The sequence below is a fragment of the Megascapheus bottae genome, chromosome 10 (genome assembly GCF_031878675.1).
Source record: "Megascapheus bottae isolate mThoBot1 chromosome 10, mThoBot2.hap1, whole genome shotgun sequence".
Taxonomy (NCBI): domain Eukaryota; kingdom Metazoa; phylum Chordata; class Mammalia; order Rodentia; family Geomyidae; genus Megascapheus; species Megascapheus bottae.
In genome coordinates, this window is record NC_143518.1 from 21,741,275 (window position 1) to 21,758,224 (window position 16,950).

The window sequence follows — 16,950 nt, forward strand, 5'->3', positions numbered from 1 at the left end:
TCCATTAACATCAGTAATCTGGGATGTGATTCCTTGCAACATCCAAGTCATCTTTCTTCGCCTTCAGGCTTCCTGACTCTGCTTCAACTGTAGATGTTTGTTGTTTGTGATCTTCCCCTAGAAACAATCAGTGGCCCCTCCTGACTCTGCTTCAACTGTAGATGTTTGTTGTTTGTGATCTTCCCCTAGAAACAATCAGTGGCCTCTGAGTGGCCCTTTTAAATTTGAATGCCGAAAACTAGATAAGATTTTATGCTAACAGGAGCTTCTCTTGAAGTCCCTGCTAAAATTCAGGGACAGGATGACAGGGATGAGTTTGGGCACTTTGGTTAGCATGATGCAACTTAGAGTTGTAGAGCCAATGGTATCTCGGGCACCAGAGCCCTGTGGCTCAGAGAGGCCATTGGGTTTAGGAAGAAGGCCTGAGGTCTTGATCACTGCTTTCCCCTCCTCACGTATTTTCCCTTTCATACCTGGACAGTGAAGTGGCCTGAGGCTGAGATTGGGGAGATCAAAGCCCACCAGGGAAAATAGCTGGGTCAAGGCTAGGGTTCCATCAACAAGCACAAGTCCAGGCTGATGTGTCATGGGCAAGCCTACTTCACCAGCGTATCAGGTGGCCAGATAGAAGTGAAGGTGAGAAGGGTGTTTGTTTGAGGATGGGGTGGGTTGATTCCTTGCTGAGATTTGCCTTTGGGTCTGACTTTTGCTGCCAGAGGAGGACTACAGTAGCAGAATAGTGGCAGTTGCTCCTTGTGCTGGGGGTGAAACTGTGCTCTCTTTGATACCAGAAAGCCTGCTGTAGGGTCAGAGGCCTGGCATGCTATCCAGGCTGCCTGCTGGCCTCCCACAGTGGTCACCACTGCTATAGTCCCATAGTAGAGAAACAGCTTATCTTTCACATAGTCTTGAGTGTGTGCACAGATAGACACACTCTAAGTTTTCCTCTTACACACAAAGCTATTTCCTGCCTTTCCATTTCCTAATCCTCATGGCTCTTTGCACAGACTCTTCAGACTCTCTCTTATCTCTTGACCCATACAACATGGGGCTATGTGACACAGCTGAGTCTCCCTAGGCTTTCTGAGCACATGTGATCTGACTCAGAATTACACAGGTGGGGAAATGGCAGGCCTGGAAAGTGAGGTCAGGGCAGGGTGAAGCTACAGACTCTCCAATGAGTCAGCCACTATACTTCAGTGGCCCCTGCCCAAGGCACAGAAAATCTTCCCTGGATATGAACTATATTGAGGCAATGGTGATCCCTGCAGTGAGAGAAGGGCTGTGTTGACCTGCAAGCAGAGGAGGAGGGGAAGCAGGTAGATCTTGATGTTGGAATGGAGCATTCACTCTTAAATTCATGCTCAGCTGCCCCCACTCCCTGGGTGAAAAATAAAGGACCCTGCGAGGGATTTCTATTTCAAACTTCGCATTTATTTTGACATTCACTTGGTTGAGACTCCAAGTTATCAAAGATGCAAGACAAGAATTCTGCAGCAGGAGTAGTGAGGTGGAGAAAGATGGAGAGGCCTGGCTTTTCCCTAGCCCCTCTTCCTTTTCTTCCTGTTCAGGTTCAGTTTGAAGAGTGTACAAATAGTGTCCCATAGTGCAGATTCCACAGCTGAAAGGATGCTGTTTGGTGGGGTGGGCTTCCTCTTCAACAGGGTGGAGCCCTCACTGCTACAGTGAAGCAGGCAGGTGATCTTGAGCCTGGGCCAGAGCCTGATCCCTGAGCTATGAGGGCAGCATGAGGAAGGGTGGACCCATCTTCTTTCTAACACCCTGGACCCAGATTTTGACTTGTGGGTTAGCAGCACTTAGGCTGAGAAAGCTATAGAAAATGCAATGGTAGAGGGTGCTTTGTGCTCAGTCCCCAGTAGATTGGCGGCAAGAAGCCAGTGATAGTTAACTGGATTGTTCTGATTCTTTCAGAGGCAGTCAAATGATGGTGGTGTTGTTTTGGGTGAGGAAAGCTGTGGCTGTGGGATGGATTAACTGTGGAATTGCAAGGAGAGCAAGGCACTGGGCTGGTCATTAAAAAGAGGGGAGGGCAGTGAGGCCCAGCAGCTGGTTCCAGGGATTCTATGTGGCCTATGAAGATGGATGGTGGGGTGGGCTGCAGTAAGGCTGCCGTCAAATTTACCTCTCTGCCTCCACAAAGAAAGATCTCATTATCCCTCCTGGAGTAGCTTCCTGACACGAGAGCACTGCTTCTATTTGAGATCACTCTGTGTGTGTGTGTGTGTGTGTGTGTGTGTGTGTGTGTGTGTGTGTGTGTGTGTGTGTGTGTAGGCTGAACTTAAAATGAGAATGAAAGATGAAGATTATGGCTGTAGATATTTAGTTTGCACCTATGAAAATAAAACTGTGAAACCTGTTGAGATTGTTTTGGGACAAGAGGAAGGGAAAGTGATAGAAGGAATGAGACTGACCAATGTTGATTGGAAAATGTGTACAAACTAACAATAAGGTCTCTCCTTCCATATAACTAATGTAAAGTAGTAAAAAAAAATAAAATGAGATTTTTGTTTGTTTCGTTCCTCAGCAAACATCCTTTCAGAAGCCAGGATCAGACAGCTAGTGAGTTCCACACCTAGCTCATATTTCAACCTGGGAAGAGGGTAAGGGGGAAAACAGCCTAGACAGTAGGTTTGAAGGAGTCTTTAGTCTCATAGAGCACTAGAGAGCCCTTGGAATCTGTCCTGTTTTCCCGGAGAAAATGAAGTCTCCAAGAAGCTAAGTCATTGGTCCTTTCTATAGTGTAAAGCTAAGCAAAATATGGCTAGAACCTGACTTGTGCTTTTCAACCCAGTGTGTGCTAATTCCAGTTTAGATATAAGGTCTTGAGGTTGAATAATACAAGAAGCAACTATTCCCCTTCTTTTCCCACACTGGAAACTGCACCCTGCTTTGTGTCCAATGCAAAGCCAAGATGGCAGGGAAAAGCCAGTCTTGTGCTTTCCTACTCTCTGCAGCATTCAGTGAGTCAGGAAGGGTAGGGGTGAGCTATGCCCTTACAAAGGAGGTCAGTGTCCTTTTACTGCAGAGGCAGCTGGAAAACTCATCAGGTATGCTTACTTAAAAAAATAAAAAAAGCATAAGGCCACAATTGGGTGATGAGCCGGAAGTAAGCCTTGGAAGTGGGGCTGGAGTGCGATGGTAATAAGTGGCCCCTGGCAATGAGACTGGGAGTCGGGTGGCTAAGGGAAGGCGTAACCATGAAATCCCAATACTAACACATATCCAAATCCTCTGGAGCCTTCCAAGGCTCAAGAGTCAGGACTGTTGCTCCCAGTGGAATGAAGAGGGCCTGCTCAGTGATGTGACATGTGGATGTTGAAGTAGAGCACCTGATCTCTAAAGGATTATTTGCAGGTGGGACACCAGGTACCACCTGTGTCGATGGTTATTGGCTACTTTCATCCCCTTTTCTTCTTGCTACTCTAGTCAGTTGTTTTTTTTTTCTATTTAGTTGAAGGTAGCAAAGCTCTCATGGCTTCTGGTGGTTGTGTGCGTGCGTGTGTGTGTGTGTGTGTGTGTGTGTGTGTGTGTGTGTGCCCTCCCAGAACAGCATAGAGGACTAGGCTGAAGTTACTACAACTCTGACAACATGATGCTTCTCCAGCAGGGGGCATGTGGTTCCTAAGGCAGTGAAATGATCGTGGACGAGACCAGGTAGACAGTGGCTTCTTGGTGCAATCACCATAAATACCCCTATGCACACTCATGTGATACTGGAGGAAGGGGAAATTAAGGAGGGGCCGTGTTCTCTATTGGAGCAGCTACTGTGAGCACACTACCTATGATAGCCAATGTACAGAGACTCTAATTGGTTCTTGAGTTCTAGCAAACAAATCCCGAGAAGTCTTTTTTAACGTAATCTTCCCCTGTCCTCTCAAATTGTGGAATGCCTAGTCCTTGCCCTTCGTCTCCCTTTCTTCTAGGTGCCACTTCACCTCCCAAGGACTCTGGAAGCCTCCAGAATTTTTTGGTTAGCTTTTCTTTGTGCTCCTTTGCCACAGCCTAGCAAAGCCAGGGGTTTGGGGGGGGGTGTCACTGGAAGGAGTTGTGGTGACAGCAGGAAGTCCCTACAGAAACTGGTAAAGCTGAGGACATGGCTGGGCCATGGGGTGGGAGCCAGGCCATACTTTGGTTTTCCCCAGTAGCTTGAATTCTGGTGAACCCTCTGCTATGGAACAAGAAAAGCCAGAGAAACTGAGATGGCCATTGGAAAGCTGTCCACTGCCTCAGCGCTCCTGCCCGCAGCAGTGTCAGTGTGTGTGCTGGTTGGGGGAGGGGTTACACGTCTGTACTAATAGCCCTTGGATTAGTGAAGGCCTCACGCCCAGAGCCTGGCCAGGTCACCGGGTAACTCTGGGGTGTTGCCAGTTTGAGAGAGGGGGGTCCCCCCTCTTTATAGTATGTGGGAGCAAAGGAGAGCCTCTCGCTTCCACCCCCATTGGGCACCATGTCAGCCGTCCGTATGTAAAAGGGGGAGTGATATGGGGAGCAAGTGGTGCAGTGGCTTGCTGCCACCCTACATGGCTGGCTGCACGGCTCGATCGTGAGAGGTGCCAGGCTGCATCTGCCGTCCAGGGCTTGGGAGCTGCAGGCATTGCAGGCAGAGCTTCTGGAATGGGTGGGAAAGTAGTGCTCCTCCTCCTCTTCCTCCTCATCCGCATCCTCCACTGTGCTCTTCCTGCAGCAGTAATACTAGGGGGAGGAGAACAGGATGGCTGAGTAGTTGTTTGTCTGCACTTTCCTGCTCCCAGCCCCAGTGCACTGTGTGTGTGTGTGTGTGTGTGTGTGTGTGTGTGTGTGTGTGTGTTCAGGTACTGATATTTGAACTCGGGACTTTGTGCTCTTGATCAGCTTTTTTGTTTTTTTTTTGCTTATGGCTGGTGCTTGAACATTTGAGCCACATCTCCATTTCCAGCTTCTTTCCGGTTAACTGGTCATAGGAGTTTGAAAGTTTCTCTCTCTGTCCAGGCTGCTTTTGAATTGTGATTCTCAGATTTCAGCAATTTTTTTTTTTTGGTAGGTGGTAGGGATTGTGAGCCACAGTGCCACTTCTAGTTTTTGAGTGGCTAATTGGAGGTAAGAGTCTCACAGAGACTTTTCTGCCCAGGCTGGCTTCAAACCCTGTTCCTCAGATCTCAGTCTCCTGAGTAGCTAGGATTACAGGTGTGAGCCACTGGTATCTGGGAAATTTCAGCATCTTGAGTGGTTCAGATTATAGTCATGTGCCACCAGTGCCTGCTTTAATGCACTTATTTTTTTCTGCAAGAGAAACTGAGAATTTCATTTCTGACTTTTATATTAATCAGAAATTTTAAAATGGAAATTTTAAGACTGTAAAAGAAAAACACCTTAAAAGATAAAGAGCAGCCATAAACACACAGATTTCTATGGTCATAAACACTAGTATTTTGGAGAACCATGCTCTCTGAACCTTCAAGAAGATTCAGGACCTGAATAAGTTTTTAAAATGATTATACTTAAAAAAATTAGTGTACTTTTGAGTATGCACAGGTTGCCGTGCAACACTTTGCTGGTGCCAGGATTAACACTAAACACCAGTGGCCTACATCCCACAAGTTTGTAGTTCCAGTTCTAGTTTTGCAAGGTGAATACCTTCCCTTTGCTTTCTTCTTGATTTCAGTATACTAAGTCCAGGTCATGGTCCAGAGAGGTGGAAAGGCAGAGAGAGAGAGATAGACACAGCCTGCTGAGAATGGGGCTGAGGCTGTTAGCATCAGTGTCCAAGTCCCCTGTCTGCCTACCTGCCCTGTGAGGGTAACACAATAATGGGGTGTTTTCCCAGCCTACTCTCTGGCTGCCCCAAATGACGCAGGGTGTGCGGAGATGCACAGCTTCCTTCTGAGCACTCCAACTCGCAGCTCTTGATTTACCTCTACCCCATTCCATGGCTTTGGGCTCAGTCCCGAGTGGGTCTTTGGTTTCTGTCCTCTGCCCCCGAATGGAGAGGTGGTTTGCTAGCGGCCTAGCAGCCTCCGGCCAGGCCCAGGGGACTGACCTGGAGCCTACAGTAGCACAGGACAGCGATGATGCAGAGGAGGATCACTGTAGCCAGGATTCCGCCAGTGATCACAACCGTTCCCGCGGTCATCCGCCCGACGCCCCATCAAACTCTGCAAGATGTGTGCGGAGGGGTGAGGAGTCACACAGGGTACTTTCTGTATAGCTGGTGGCAGGGTGCCCTGACAGATGGGGCTGGGAGGGTCCTGGGCCCCAAAGGCTTCCTGAACATGGAGGACCTGTGGTGGCCAGGATCTAACGCAGGTACTGTAAGTCAAGGCTGTGACAACTTCACTGAGAGGAGAAGGGACAGAGTGCTACTTCTGTTTTTGGTTTCTATCCAGCATCAGGTTCTTTCTGTCTTTCCCTTCAGTCCTTTTCTCCTCCCCTTCTTCCTCTTTACTTTTTAAAAGCTTGTGCTTACCAGGTGAGCACTCTACTATTGAGCACTCTATCAGGTAAGCCACGTCCACAGTCCACTTTGCATCTTTTTTTTTTTCTTTTGTGGGTCATGGGGCTTGAACTCGGCCTGGGCACTGTCCCTGAGCTCTTCAGCTCAAGGCTACCGCCCTACTCTTGAGGCAAGCCCCACTTCCTATTTTCTAGAGGTTAATTGGAGATAGGAGTCTCAGGTCCTTTTGTGCTGGAGCTGGCTTTGGACCTTGATCCTCAGATCTCAGCCTCCTGAGTAGCTAGGATTACAGGCGTGAGCCACCATGCCAGGCACTACTTTGCATCTTTCTTGACCATCCCTTCTTATGGCTCCTGTCACAGAATAATAGACTCATTAGTGTTGTGGACCGAGAACTTTGTCTATGTGAGCCACTGTGCTAAGTAAGCACTCCATGACTGCTCTCATGAATACTCACCATAATATTTTGGGGTAGTTACTAATTAGCTCTACTTTACATGTGAGGAACTGAAGCTTTGATGAACTTGGCTGTCCATTACTGCTACACTGAGCACCAGCTGCTGCCCTGAGCACCAACCCCAGTGCCTTGGCAGGAGAGGGTAAGGGTTTCAAATTCAAAGGCCTGCCTTGGCTCAAACCCACATTTCTTTTTTTTTTTTTTTGCCAGTCCTGTGGCTCGAGCTCAGGGCCTGAGTGTTGTCCTTGGGCTTTCTCAAGGCTAGCACTCTACCACTTGAGCCACAGCACCACTTCTGGCTTTTTCTATGTATGTGGAGTGCTGAGGAATCGAACCCTGGTCTTCGTGCATGCTAGGCAAGCACTCTTACCACTAGGCCAAACTCCCAGCCCCATCAAACCCACATTTCTTTTGGGTTTGTCTCTTCCTCAAACTACCCTGGAAAACAAAGATGAGCTGAGCCCAGAGGGATTTGGCAGCAGCATCCTGGCATGTGGATGGTTTTGGCCAGCCTGGGGAGACTAGTCCTAGCTGAGGGGACTAAATACATAGTGCAGAAATAAGCTGTAGGGAAGAGGCTACTCTGGCCTCAGGCAGATCCACAGATGGGGATTTCTGAGCTTTCCAGGCTGATGGGCCAGGCAACAGGACAGTGGGCCTTGCCATCTTGAGGATAGAAGAATGAATGGCAGTGTTCACTTACGTTCAGTAAAGGGAACGGTGACCTGCAAGACAACAAAAAGGACAACAGCGCTGAAAGAAGTGTTGCTTGATGGAAAGCCTGCAAGGATGGCTTATTCTCTAATTTTCACGCCCATTCTCATCTCCACTTATCATCGGAATGTCCCATTGTCCCTTTATCACCTCAGTGTAGACAGGCTAAGGCTGTCTTCCAGCTTTGGAAACAGAGATGGGGAGGGGAGACACCTCTCAGCTCTCTGTCTCTCTGTGTAGTTCCACCAGAGCTGCTCTGAAGGGCTTTGAGGATGTTTGTTCCTCACATGGCAAATGCAGGTTAAGCCTTATCTCTATACTCTGTGCCTTCATCTGGAGGAAGAAGCACCTTTCTTTTCATCCCAAGACACCACCTGCTTGCCATTGTGCTCCTAGCAGATTCCATCTGTCCAGTGGCATTGTTCCCAATTCACTCACAGGTGTGGGGCAGCCTTGCTGTTGCTGCCTGGTCTGGGTACCAGAAGCATGGCATCTGTCCAATATATTCATGAAGACCTTGCATCTCAAGCCTGGCTGGTATAATGGCTTCCTAAACTATCCTCTCTGACTTTGGATCTGGGCACCTTTGCTCCTACCCTGGTTTGATATTCCATCATGCCCCTGGACTCATCAGTGTCTCCAGCATCTTTCTGGCTGCACTGCCTGCAGGACACATCCATCTGGGCACAAATTTTCAGACTCTGCCTCAAAGGCATTGCCTTTCCCAACTTCCCTGCTTGGCATCATTATCTTTCCATCCCTGCCTCCCATAGTTCTCTGTGAAGCCTCTGTCCCATGTGGCAGTCCTGTTCTTAGCTTTCTAGCTTATCACTCTTATAGCTCTGTGAGGTGGTGGAAGATAAGCAAGCCCAGCACATACTGGGGGACTTGGGATATGGCAGGAGGCGGGTAGCTAATTATAGGGGAGCTATCCCATAGAAGGAGCTATATCTCAGGTAACCTTCAGGTAAGGAGGGAGAATATGGGGTTTAGGAGAGTATGACTCCAGGAAATGTAAAGAATCTGGAAGGCTTGGACAGGCCAGGGGTAGGAATGAAGTGGGACAAACTAGGATTTAAACCTCTTGGAGGTGATTCCTGATGCGCTTTCAGTGCCTGAATTTTCTTCCTCTATCTATTCTAGTCCAGTATATCCTTCAAGGTTCTGACTATGTAATCTATTGTCTTATCCCTTAATTCTGGACAGGACTTTACTGTCTCCCCACATTTCACTCTTTCTTTCCTTCTTTCTTTCTTTCTTTCTTTCTTTCTTTCTTTCTTTCTTTCTTTCTTTCTTTCTTTCTTCATTTCTTTCTTTTTGTGGGGGTCATGGGGCTTGAACTCAGCCTGGGCATTGTCCCTGAGCTCTTCAGCTCAAGGCTACCACCCTGCCCTTGAGCCAAGCCCCACTTCCCATTTTCTAGAGGTTAATTGGAGATAAGAGTCTCAGGTCCTTTTGTGCCAGGGCTGGCTTTGAACCTTGATTCTCAAATCTCAGCCTCCTGATTAGCTAGGATTACAGGTGTGAGTCACTGTGCCTGCTCCACATTTCACTTTTCAAATCCTATCTTGGTAAGATGCTAGTCAGTGTTTCACTGATATCTTGATTCCTCTACTAAATTATGAAACATTTGTGTTTAGGGATTGTAATTGTTTCCTACTTCCCTGTCCTCTAGTAGCATTATACAATATGTCTGGGTTTTATCAGGAACTAATACTAAGTTGGGGTAGTCATTCATTTTATGTGTCCATGGCAGTTCTGACTTAGATTGACCACCAGAGGGCAGCAAGTTACATCGCTCAGCTAATCCCATCTGCAAACCCCAGTATTGAAGAGAGATTTGACTTTGCTCAGGAGAATGGTAGGCCATGCTTCTGGAGCTCCATGGAACATCTGGTAAGAGAAGATGAATGTGAGACTGGGGAGTATTTATGTAATTTGCTACGACGTCACTTCAATCTCCCTGATTTCCTAAATGCTCACCAAGGAGGGAGACACAGTGAGATGATCTACGCTACTAAATATACTAGCCTAGCCCACTGAAAGAAAGTCCCTTGCCTGTTTTAGGAGAGTAGAGATTATGGAGAAATCATATAAGACAGTGCTCTTGTCCTCCCTGTCTCTTGGGCATGGCCTTTCATACCACAGAGGCTGTCTAGCAGAAGTTGTCTAGAAATGGGCAACCAACGCATATAGCAGAGCCATGGGTATGCAGGGACAGGTTTAAGCCCAACAGTGCCCATTATCAGTCACCTTATCGTAGAAACTGATCTTTTTTGCTTGCAAAGCCATATTAACTGGGACCGGGAGCATAGCCTAGTGGCAGAGTGCTCGCCCAGCGTGCACGAAGCCCTGGGTTTGATGCCTCGGTACCACATACTCAGAAAAAAACAGAAGTAATGCTGTGGCTCAAGTGGCAGGGCACTAGCCTTGAGCAAAAAGCGTCTAAGGACAGTGCCCAGACCCTGAGTCCAAGCCCCAGAACTCGCAAAATACAAAACAAATAAAAAAACAAAACAACAACAATAACAAAAAAACCATGACATACTTACTAGATCCTGTGTTGAATATGAACTATACAACTTGTGGGTGGAGATAGGAGGGAAGTGGTGACATGGTCCAAAAAGATGTGTGTGAAATGAAATAAAGGGGACAACCCCTTTCCCTGAGGACTGAGTACTAATACAATTTAGCATTTAAATTCCTATGGTTAGTGGCTCCATATTATTTCAGGAAAGCTCATTGTTTTTTTTTATTTTTTTTTATATTGTAATTAGTAAAAGGGTTACATGATATTTGCCAGATAGAAGGTGCATTAATTCATATACATTGATACCCTTTCACATGTCTTGGTACCCATTCCCCCCCCACCCGTCTTGGTTTTCCCCCCTTCCCTATCAAATTTCAAATATCCAAATACAAATAAATTCAATATATCAGATAACAAAGTGAGATACTATACCAATAAGCTCATTGTTTTTTTATATTGAGATGCAAACGATGACAATAACTCCTCACATCTGAAAAGCATCCTTCCCTTTTGTGGTACCCAGGTTTTAAAATGACTCCAAACACTTTCCTATCTCCCAGCAGTCAAGCTCTGTACTTTTCCCTCCCTTCCAGTGTGGAGGCAGCCTATGACATGCTAGAGAAAATAGCAAATCGATTCCCAACTCTTGCAATGCTGGAGGGGAGGCCTGACTATTCAGGGATTTGTCTAAAGTCATTGGACAGCATTGGTCTGAGCCAGGACCCCAGAGCCCATGTGGGGCATTTCTGTGGTTCTCACTGCCTATACTCTGCCCTTTATACTTTTGAGGAAAAGGTCTCTGAGTTCCCACCCAGGTCAAGCAGACATGGAATGGAGTGACTCACTGTTGGCTAGGTTGGGTAGGTAGGACACCGCTAAAGGGGACAAACGCTCACTAAAGAATCCCTAGTCTGTCCTTTGTGATAAGTCTTCCTGAAGACCCCCCTCCCCGCTATTTTCCTTTTCTTCCTTCTTTCTTTCTCCTCCTTCCTTCCTTCCTTCTTTTCTTTCTTTCTTTTCTCTTTCTTTCTTCCTTCCTTCCTTCCTTCCTTCCTTCCTTCCTTCCTTCCTTCCTTCCTTCCTTCCTTTCTTTCTTTTTTGTGTGGGTCATGGGGCTCGAACTCAGCCTGGTCATTGTCCCTGAGCTCTTCAGCTCAAGGCTACCATCCTGCCCTTGAGCCAAGCTCACTTCCTATTTTCTAGAGGTTAATTGGAGATAAGAGTCTTAGGTCCTTTTGTGCCCGGGCTGGGCTGGCTTTGAACCTTGATCATCAGATCTCAGCCTCCTGAGTAGCTAGGATTATAGGTGTGAGCCACTGCCCCAGCTGAAGCTCCCCTTTTCCCCATCTTCCTCATTCAGAGTCCAATCACTTAGTGGTGGTATGGGCGGGGGTGGGGGGAGCAGGGGGAGAAGGTCTGGCCTTCACTTACACTTACGTGAAAACAGCTGGAGGAGCAGAAGCTCAATCACACAGGCTGTGCCTGAGCAGATTGTTTGGAGTGTGTCATGGTCAAGGCCATTGCTCCCTGCCAAGAAAGAGAGGGGAAAGTCAGTAGGAGTTGGACATGGAATTAGAACACAAACAGGTCGGAGCTGAAGCTGGAACCCAGCTGTACTGGAACCCCCAAGGGCTTTGCCTCTTGTCAGGTGATTACCTGGCCTTCTGAGACTCCCAGCATAAGAACCTGGAGACAGACTTGTAAGGTCTCCTTCCTCCCAGGGCCCTCTGGAGCCCTGTGTCCAATGCTGCAGCAGAGCCATGGGCAGGAAGCACCGAGGAGTGACGCTCAGTGCTGGCTGGGGTTGGCATCTCTTTTAGGCTCTCCTAGAGAATTTAGAATCTGTTCCCCTTATGCTGGCCTGCATGGCTGACCCTGCCCTCTATGGCTTCTTTCTGGTCCCCTTCCCCCACTCTTCTTTGAATCTGTTTCTTCCAGTGCCTGGAGTTGCACAACCTTTCTCTGATCCAATATCATGCCTTCTCTCAGGCCAGGCATGCCAAGTGGACAGGGGTATGAGCAAGTTCAGGCTGGTATGCTGAAGGAGGATGGGAAACAAGACCCTGCCCCAATACCTAGGAAGCTAACCATTGGGCTCTCTTCAAATTCCTTAAACATTCACTGAAGATTCATCAAAAGAACCTAGGGTTTACATGGGAATAAAGGAAGGGAGAGGCAGGCCCCTCTGTGGTATGATACTCAGCCTTTGCTCAGTTGTCCTGGGGGGTATTTGTATTGGGGAAGGGACAACATCCACAGAGCCGTCTTCTGAAGGAGAGGGCTGTGCTTCCAGGTTCTCTGCTCAGCCAGAAGCCAGAGATCCAGGGACAGACATTATTGCCTCGTGGACTGGTGCGTGCTTCCAACTAGGGAAAATAGTAAATAAACCAGCAGGTCTCAGGAGCAGGTCTGTGAGAGGCTGAGAAGAAGGCCAATGGTCATCTACAGAGTGGTCCTTCATCCATTCACCTTCCTTCTCCATGTAGGCTTTCGTCTGTCTTCTGGTCACTGTCCACTAGGCACTGGGCCCACAGATTGTGTTTTCTCAAGGATACTGCCACTCTTGTTGAACGCTGAGTCCTATGTGACTGCAGATTTTAGCAGGGTTCTTCCTGCCAGGATTTGAGACATATTTCAAAAGATAGAAGTCATAGGACTATAGAGAGTTGTAGACCCCACAGTGGAAATCATCCAAGCCATATGTGAGGAAATAGCTGGGCACAGAGTTACTTGAGAATCAGAGATTAGGAATTCATGGCTCCATGGTATGGTGGTGCTTGAGAACAGAGGCTGGGTGTGGTGACCCACTCCTTCATTCTGGCTATTCCGGGAAACACTGATAAGGAGGATTGAGATTCAAACTGACTTGGGCATGAAGTCAGACCTTATCTCACAAAGTAATGGATAAAAAAATGATCAGAGAGGTGGCTCAAGTAGTCAATTGCCTGCCGAATGAGCATAAAGCCTGAACTTAATCCCCAGTACTGCCTAAACATCAATAGTCACAGACTCTGGACCTTCCAGGAGCGGCATCTCCAGGCGGGGGCACAGGAATGTGTATTGAATAAGTCTGCATCTTAACCACCTGGCCCTTTGGGGGAAATGCTGCAGGAATGAGGGTCTTTGGGAGGATTTCAGTGTGGAGGCAGAGGGGTAGGGAGGAAGGAAGAGGAGAAAGGAAGTCTAAGAAAGGCCAAGGCACAGCAGTCTGGGGAGGAGGAAAGTCATGGTCAGTAAAGAGATCTGGATGAATGACATCAGAGGCCATTTTTCTAATAGAGCCTGAGGAGGGGTGCGTTAAAAGTCACTTAATAAAATGTTTCCAACTCCCTATTAGGTCAGGAGTCATGGCTTTTTCTGAAGAGCCCCTTACCCTCAATGTCTTTGAACTCAATGAAGCAGAGATACATCACCTCACTGCTAGGTGAATGCTAGCAGGAAATGCCTGCCACAGCTGGCACTGGCACACATAATTAATGATCTGCTCCTGCTTGCTTGTCCCTCTTAGGAACACAAGTTAATTGAGTGGAGGCCAAGCACCGGCTGATCTCAGTTCCTTCCAATGCAATTAAGCCTTCTCCAATCGTTTATTAACTCATGAAATTGAGCCAGCAGGTTAGCAGCTCCAGAGAAACTGCTTTCTCTTTGTCACCTCTCTTCCTGAACTGCAACCCTCAGGCAGACAGGGCAGAGGAGAATGAAGGAGAAGAATCCTTTTTACTGTGTGCTTATTTTTCCTTTCAAGTCTTGACTTGCAGATGAAGGTCTGAAGAGTTGGTGGTCAGCAATAACTATAACTGCACAGATGCCCTACAAAACCCTGCCTGTATGAGAAGAGGGTCCCTCTACTCCAGAGTCAACTCTAAAATCTACAAGAGTGTGAGGAAGAGGAGCAAGATTGTGGCTAAGACCCTCTGGTGACATCTTCCAACAAAATCAAACAGCTATTCACCCGCCAAACAACTTTCTCAAGAGCTAAGAAAACTTAAAAAGACCTCAGTGCCAGCTTTTGGTATGAAATGAAGAGTTGTATTAAAGAGGGCAGTTTTCATCTCTTCTGCTTTTGCTAAGCTATGTCTACCTGCTCATTTTCTGGCCTGGGCAGATATGGGGCTGGTAAATTGGGAGTGACATGCTGATTGGATTGATAGAGGTAAGGTCTGGGCTTAGACAATGGTAAGAAAGGGAATCCCAGGCAACCAACATGAGACACAGTTATAGATCTACTCTTGGAAGTAGAAATAAGTAGAGAAAAAAAATACCTATCTATCTACCTATTTATCATGCCTCCAGTTCCAGCTTTTTTGCTGACTTAGTGAACTTAGGAGTCTCTTGGATTTGTCTGCCTAGGCTGGCTTTGAAAGGCAATTCTCAGATCTCAGCTTCTAGAACAGCCAGGATTACAGGCTCTAGGCACAGACTCTTGGCTGTGCTGTTCTTTTGTATGACAATAGTTTGTTTTTACCAGCACACCGTGAACATATGAGGAATGAGTTCCACTGTGATATCAGAATGGCCACAGTGTCATTGGGTGACAGGAAATGTTCCACTCCTTTATAATTTTATGGGACCACCACCATATATACGTGGATTCCAATTGGCCAAAACGTCATTATGCAGAACATGACTTCAATTGCACGATTTTAATAAATATTCACCAGCAGAGGACTAGATAAATGAATTAAAGTTCTTCCATGGAACAGAATGCCAGGGCTTCAGAGAATGAAGTAGAGTGAGATTCCACTGATATTAAAAATCATGTATGAGATAAGCACCTAACCTGAAATAAGATTCAATATTCCTGTTTCAGGGAATGGTCCCAAGTAAGGAAACGTTAGTATCAGAAAAAAAGGAAGACTCACTATAGTATTTATAACAGAAAAAGAGAAGCTAGATGTTTGATAGGGAAAACATTTGTTTATGCATAATACACATGTCCTGTGTACAGTTGTAAGTGATAATAATAAGGAATTCATCATGACAGGAAAAATGTTTAAGTGGACAAACTTGGACACAGATTCACATAAAATATGATGACAATCAGGCAATAAATAAATATTAATAGTGGAACAAAGGAATGAATTGTATCATACTTGGCTAACTTAGGTATGGTGCAGGAAAACTATACCTGGTTTTCCCCTTATTTATTTTATTTTACATTTTTTTTTTGCCAGTCCTGGGGCCTGAACTCAGGGCCTGGGCACTGTCCTTGGACACTTTTTGCTCAAGGCTAGTGCCCTGTCACTTGAGCCACAGCACCACTTTCTGCTTTTTCTGAGTATGTGGTACCAAGGAATCAAACCTAGGGCTTCATGCATGCTAGGCGAGCACTCTACCACTAGCCTATGCTCCCGGCCCTTCCCTCTATTTTTAACATTTTATGTTTTATTTTCTTATTTTTTTATTGTCAGGATAATGTATAGAGGGGTTACATTTACATTCTTCAGGTAGTAGGTACATTACTTCTTACACATTGATACCCCTTTCTCATGTTTTTGTCCCCATTTCCTTCCCCCATCCCCTCCCAATCATCTTGTTTTCCCCCCTTCCCTTTCCTATTTCATGTGTTTTTAAATAGAATTTTCTGAATTTCTTTTTGTACCATGAATCTTTAGATGATTTTCCCATTATTTTTCACTAATTCTAGTCACTCTGCTAATCTCTTTTTCCCCACCCTGCTCTTATCACCTCACCAAGTGCTTCTCCTCTGGCACACTTCTTTCTGGGTTGTTGCTGGTGGTGCTGTGGGCCCAGGTCTTCATGAAGACAGGGCCAGGCTTCGGGGATAGGAGGCTCAGGTTAGATCCGTGGCTAGTGTGACTTGGGATAAAACTACTCAGCCTCTTTGGATCCCAATTTTTTTCCTTCCCCTCCTTTTTTTTTTTTTTTTTTGCCAGTCCTGGGGCTTAAATTCAGGGCCTGAGCACTGTCCTTGGACTTTCTCAAGGCTAGAGCTCTACCACTTTAGTCACAATGCCACTTCTGGCCTTTTCTGAATAGTTCAATGGAGGTAAGACTCTCATGGACTTCTCTGCAATGGCTGGCTTTGAACTGCTGTCCTCAGTATCCTGAGTATCTAGGATTACAGATGTGAACCACTGGTATCCAGCCCCAATTTCTTATTGTATGGCCCTCTTACTCTATACAGCATCAGTTGGATGCTGTCATCTAGAGTTTCCTTTCAGGCAATCTGCCCGAATCCCCTTGTGAGACTTAAATTCTTTTGATGTCTGCAATGGGATCTCAAGTGTCCTCCAATGGCACAGTGCTATTGGGGGATGAGGGTCAGGTGGGTGGGCTTAAGTCATTGGGGATATATTGTTGAAGATGTAGGACTCCAGGGTTCTGATTCTTTGATGGTGGGAACTAGGTGTCGTTCCCCAAACTCCTTTAACTTCACAGGGCTGATCAGGCAGCTACCGTTGCCATCATTAGGCTTAGCAGGAGTGGGTCAGAGAGTGATGGTAAGAACAGTTAGGACTTCAGCCCGGTCATGGCAAACAGCCACCTCCTGCTACCATGGGAGATGCTGCCTGTAGCCACTGAACGCAGCTGCAAGGGACATATGCTGCTGGCCCCACCAGCTCAGGACTTGGCTTTTAACTCATGGATGAGCGTTAAGAATAGGTCCACATCTAATTCCTGTCCCCGATGGCTAGAATGAATATCCAAGTTAATTGAGGCAGCTAGGCCAACAATGGCAGCTTAGTATGTGATGATGCTATATTCCGACTAGATGTCCAGTGCCATTTTAGTGTCATTTCAGATGGCAGCAGGGTCTCCCCACCAGTGGTAGGG

General features: G+C 46.7%; 1 protein-coding gene across 1 annotated transcript; it reads right to left on the reverse strand.

The window, feature by feature from the left end:
- Positions 1–1,487: 1,487 nt before the first annotated feature.
- Fam163b (family with sequence similarity 163 member B) lies at positions 1,488–11,679 on the reverse strand. Its single transcript, XM_090339768.1, has 4 exons — positions 11,590–11,679; positions 7,612–7,633; positions 6,038–6,152; positions 1,488–4,713 (listed from the first exon to the last, which is right to left on the reverse strand). Exons 3-4 carry the CDS (start codon positions 6,128–6,130, stop codon positions 4,300–4,302), a joined length of 507 nt encoding a protein of 168 aa, XP_090195894.1. The 5' UTR covers positions 6,131–6,152; positions 7,612–7,633; positions 11,590–11,679; the 3' UTR covers positions 1,488–4,299.
- Positions 11,680–16,950: the final 5,271 nt, after the last annotated feature.

Excerpts from the sequence above, each read along its gene's own strand:
- Fam163b (XM_090339768.1), bottom strand. The coding sequence starts at position 6,130 with ATGACCGCGGGAACGGTTGTGATCACTGGCGGAATCCTGGCTACAGTG. Across the intron at positions 4,714-6,037 it reads TGTGCTACTGTAGGCTCCAG|TATTACTGCTGCAGGAAGAG; the intron begins GTCAGTCCCCTG and ends TCCTCCCCCTAG.